The sequence below is a fragment of the Dipodomys ordii genome, unplaced genomic scaffold (assembly GCF_000151885.1).
Source record: "Dipodomys ordii isolate 6190 unplaced genomic scaffold, Dord_2.0 Scaffold14, whole genome shotgun sequence".
Taxonomy (NCBI): domain Eukaryota; kingdom Metazoa; phylum Chordata; class Mammalia; order Rodentia; family Heteromyidae; genus Dipodomys; species Dipodomys ordii.
The window spans coordinates 5,182,935-5,186,996 of record NW_012267230.1 but is presented as its reverse complement, the minus strand read 5'-3'; the positions used below and the strand labels follow the sequence as shown (position 1 = coordinate 5,186,996).

At 53.7% G+C, this 4,062-nt stretch overlaps 1 protein-coding gene across 1 annotated transcript in view; it reads left to right on the top strand.

The window, feature by feature from the left end:
• Positions 1–3,525, top strand: part of LOC105982146 (keratin-associated protein 10-2-like) — a 12,974-nt gene extending 9,449 nt beyond the window's left edge. Inside the window, exons 4-5 of the mRNA XM_013011625.1 lie at positions 2,776–3,287; positions 3,442–3,525. Of these exons, the coding sequence (XP_012867079.1) occupies positions 2,776–2,889 (114 nt within the window). The 3' untranslated portion in view covers positions 2,890–3,287; positions 3,442–3,525. The remainder of the gene's footprint in view (positions 1–2,775; positions 3,288–3,441) is intronic.
• The last annotated feature ends 537 nt before the right edge of the window (positions 3,526–4,062 follow it).

The window sequence follows — 4,062 nt, the reverse complement described above, 5'->3', positions numbered from 1 at the left end:
AAAAAAAAAAAAAAGTTGTCACATGTTCTATGGGGATTGTAACTATAACGATGAAGCTAGTTCTCTTTCTGTGTATGCTGGACCTTGGATTTGAACTCAGTGCCTGGGGGCTGTCCCTAAGCTTTTATGTTCAAGGCTAGTGGAGCCACAGCTCCACTTCTGGCTTTTTTGTGAGATAAGAGTCTCTTGGACTTTCCTGCCTGGGCTGGTTTTGAACCATGGTCCTCAAATCTCAGTCTCCTGAGTAGCTCCAATTACAGGCGTGAGCCACTGGTGCTGGCTAGCATTCTCTTCCACCCAGCACTCACGAGGTGTCAGACATGGAACTCAGTTCTTTCCAGATTCCCAGCAGTAACTTTGTGAAGCAGGTGTTATATTTGTTCCAGAGATGATGAAATTGAGGTTCAGAACATGAATTAGCCAAGCTGAGATTTAAATCCAGGTCTTCCTAGCTTTGGGGCCTGAACTCTAACCAATAAAGATGGTAACTGCCACCCCCCCATCTCTCTCTTGGCCCCTCTGTCTCTCTCTCTCTCTCTCTTGGCCTCTGTGTCTGTATCACCAAGTAGTGGAAACTTGATACAAATGTTAATTATTTGCAAGGAGTAACAATTCTTTTTCTGTGGGAAAACTTTCAAAGTGAAAAACTCATTCAGGAGCAGAGAGGCATGTAAGGGTTAACAGGCTTGTGGAGTTCTTGTTTAATGTACTTAAACAGCAGATTCCTTCCAGAAGCCACTGTTGTGAGTCAAGAAATCCATTAGCCTGTTATTAATGACTCCATCTAAACCCTTCTGTGGACACAGCCAAGAGATGCTTTTAATGCCCTTCTTTTCTGAGGTAAGGGTAACAGGGCCTCTCAGCCTCCAGCTCTGCACAGAGAATGAGTGTAAGGCCTCTAAAAACCCACAGCATGGGGCTCCCTGGAGATACCTCCAAACCACCCCCTCATCAACACCAACAAAACCCACCTCTGGTCTCCCACCAGGGTTCTTCCTACCTTCTCTGGCTGTTGGCAATAGTACAGCCAGCTTTATAGCCCCTTCTGTCAGATCCCCTCCCCTTGCTGGAGCCCCTAGTGAAAGCTGATCTCACCAGTCATCTGACACTGCACCCCGAAACCTCAGCTGTTGGAAAGGTCATTTCCCTATTCCTGGCTTGGCCCGGGTCTCTGATTGAGCTGTGCAACTGTGTCACTAGCTCTCCTTCTGGCCCTGAGGAGCCAGTCTTCTGTCCCACTTCGGCCCCTTGGCCTGCCTCCAGTCCATGCCCCTGGCAGTTGCAAATCACTCCCTTCCCAGGGTGGAGGAGCGTGCACTGCAGGGGTTACAGCTTCCCATTTTGTCTCTAAGGACATGGTGTTCCTTCTCCCCAAGAGACAAGTCTGTTTCCTTGGAGCCCAGAGCCCTCTTCTGTCTGCCTACGGAGGGAAAATGATCTGCTTCACTTCATCCACTTATTCAGTGTCTATCTGTGTCTCAGACACCTGCTCGGCAGAGTCTCCCTGCCCGCTCAGTGGAGAACAAGAGGTTATCTACCCCTCCCTTACTCATGCTCCTCAGCGGCAGTGGGGACAGGGGTATCTCAAGCCCGAGGGCAGCCAACCCTGGCTCATCCCAGCTCTAAAATTGTGTGCCAAATGTGGTGGTGCACATATGTAATCCTAGTACTTGAGAGGCAGTCAGGAGGATTGTGAGTTTGAGGCCACCATAGGCTACATTGTCTCAAAACAAATACTAAAATTTATTTAAAAAATTTCAGAGGAAACTAGGAAAGTGGGTTTTTTGTTTGTGGTACTGGGGTTTGAACTCAGGGCCTCATGCTTCTTAGGCTGGCATTCTACCACTTGAGCTAGCGTTAGAAAGCATTATGCCAGGTACCAGTGTTCGTGCCTGTGAGAGGCTGGTATCTGAGAATTGCTGTTCGAAGCAGGAAAGTTCAGGAGACTCTTGTCTCCAATTCAGCACGAAAAAAGCTGGAATTGGAACTGTGGCTCATGTGGTACTAGCCCTGAGCAAAAAAAAAACCCAAAAAAAACAAAAAACTCGGGAACAGTACCCTGGCCCTGAGTTCAAGCCCCAGAACAAAAACAAAACAAAAAGTATTTGGTGTTTGGTGCTCAAAAAATAAATGACAGGCTGGGGTGGGCATAGGTGAAGTGGTCCTGCCTACCAAATGGGAATCCCTACATTCAAACCCCAGTACTGGAAAGAAAAAGGGGGGCGCAAAGGAAGGAAGGAAGGGAGGGAAGGCAGGAAAGGAAGAGGGAAGGAAGGAAAGGAGGAAGGGAGGGAGGGAAGAGAGTAGAGCTATGGCTCAAGTGGTAGAGTACCAGCTTTGAGTGAAAAACCTAAGGCCAGTGCATAGGCCCTGAGTTCAAGCCCCAGTACCAGCGTGCACGCGCACGCACGCATGCACGCACACACACACAGAATGATATCCTGCACCCTGGTCTCATGCCAAGAACGATGTTCATGGACAGAAGAGTGTATGTACGTCCTGTGTACTAATTCGATGGCAAAAGGCCATGAGGATACGCAGCAGAACCATCCTTGAGCTGGACCCTGGGACACCCAAGTTGTAGCAGAAACAGGGCCTTCTGCCCCTGGGTTCATGCAGGGGGAAGGAGAGAACCCCTCCAGCCGGCTCCTGAACACGGCCTGACTTCTCAACAGTATAGGGAACAGGTTTTGTTCACCCCAATAGTGGGTGGCACCCTCTGTCCCACTGAGCAAGCCCCTTGGTTCCTCTGACCCTTCTCTCCTCTCCCCGCAGGGCTGGGCTCCGCAGTGCCCTCACTGCTGCCCACTTTGTGACTGTGCCTGTGCTTGCCAGCTCCCTGACTGCCAGAGCCTCAACTGTCTCTGCTTTGAGATCAAGCTCCGATGAGGACCCAGGACCCCTGGTCTTTGGGGAGCGGTCAGCCCCCGGGAGCCACATGCCCCCCTTCCTAAGGGCCATCAGGACATTTCTCTCCGGACTCCTGGAGCTACAAATGGCTTCCCCAGCTCTCCAGGCTGGGAACCCCCAGTGGAAAGCCTGGCCCCTGGCAGCCTTTGGGTGGCTGGCCTGCAGCGAATTTGGAGGGCTGGAAGGGAAAGGAACTCGTTCTCTGGCCCGTGCCTCTGCCCCTCCTTCCCTCACCAAGTAAATGACTGCAGGTGCAGGTGAGGGCCAGGATACTTCTGACCAAGAAGGCATTATGGGAAGACCCCAGTGGGCCTTGAGCGTCAGGATGTAGGGGTGCCCGCCTGCACCCTATGCATGGACTCTTGGTTATTTTAGAGGTGAGTGTCTTGGCTTATGCTCTCCCTCTTAAGAAAAAAATAAAATAAAAAACCCACCACCCGGCCCCGAGTGGGGACGGGAGGGGGTTAGAAGGAATGGGTGGCAGGCAGCGGGGAGGCACCCCCCCCCTTACTCCTTCCTCTCCACCCACAGATCCCTGCTCAGAGGATTATTTCTCATAACAACCAATAGCCTCAGTCTGGAATTGCAAGGAAGAGAATTCCTCTGAAACATAACGGTGAGTTGGTTTGGGGGGGGGTGCGGTGCCCTCCCCACTGGGTGGACCCAAGGCCTCCGCCTGCCCCCACGCAGGGCCCCATGCTGGCATGAATGTCAGGGGCTTCAAGTTTCCCTAAATATAGGTCCCTGCTGCGGGATCCGTGGTGAGGAAAGGGCAGGGGTTACCGCGAAGGTTGGGGACACTGGCGCGGGGGAGGGCAGGGGCTGCCTTATAACCCAGCCCAGGCCCGCGGGGCTCACTGCAGACCGCGCGCGCGCCAGGCCCCGCTCAGCTCCGCTCTTCGCTGCAGGTGGGCTGGGGCCGGGGATAGGAAGGGCGATCGGGCCCCGGGCCTGGAAGAACGGGAGGCCAAGCACGGGGGAGGCGGACAGCTCGGGGGCTGATTCTATTTTGGAGAAGGAAATCAGGCCTGGGGGGGGGGCGGGGAGCCGTTCCCCCGGGACCTGTCCAGGCCACGCCGGGCCAGCCCGAGCCGGCCCGTGCCCCCGAGTCAGGCTCTCCGCGGCCTAGCCCGGCTGGACGGAGTGCGCGTG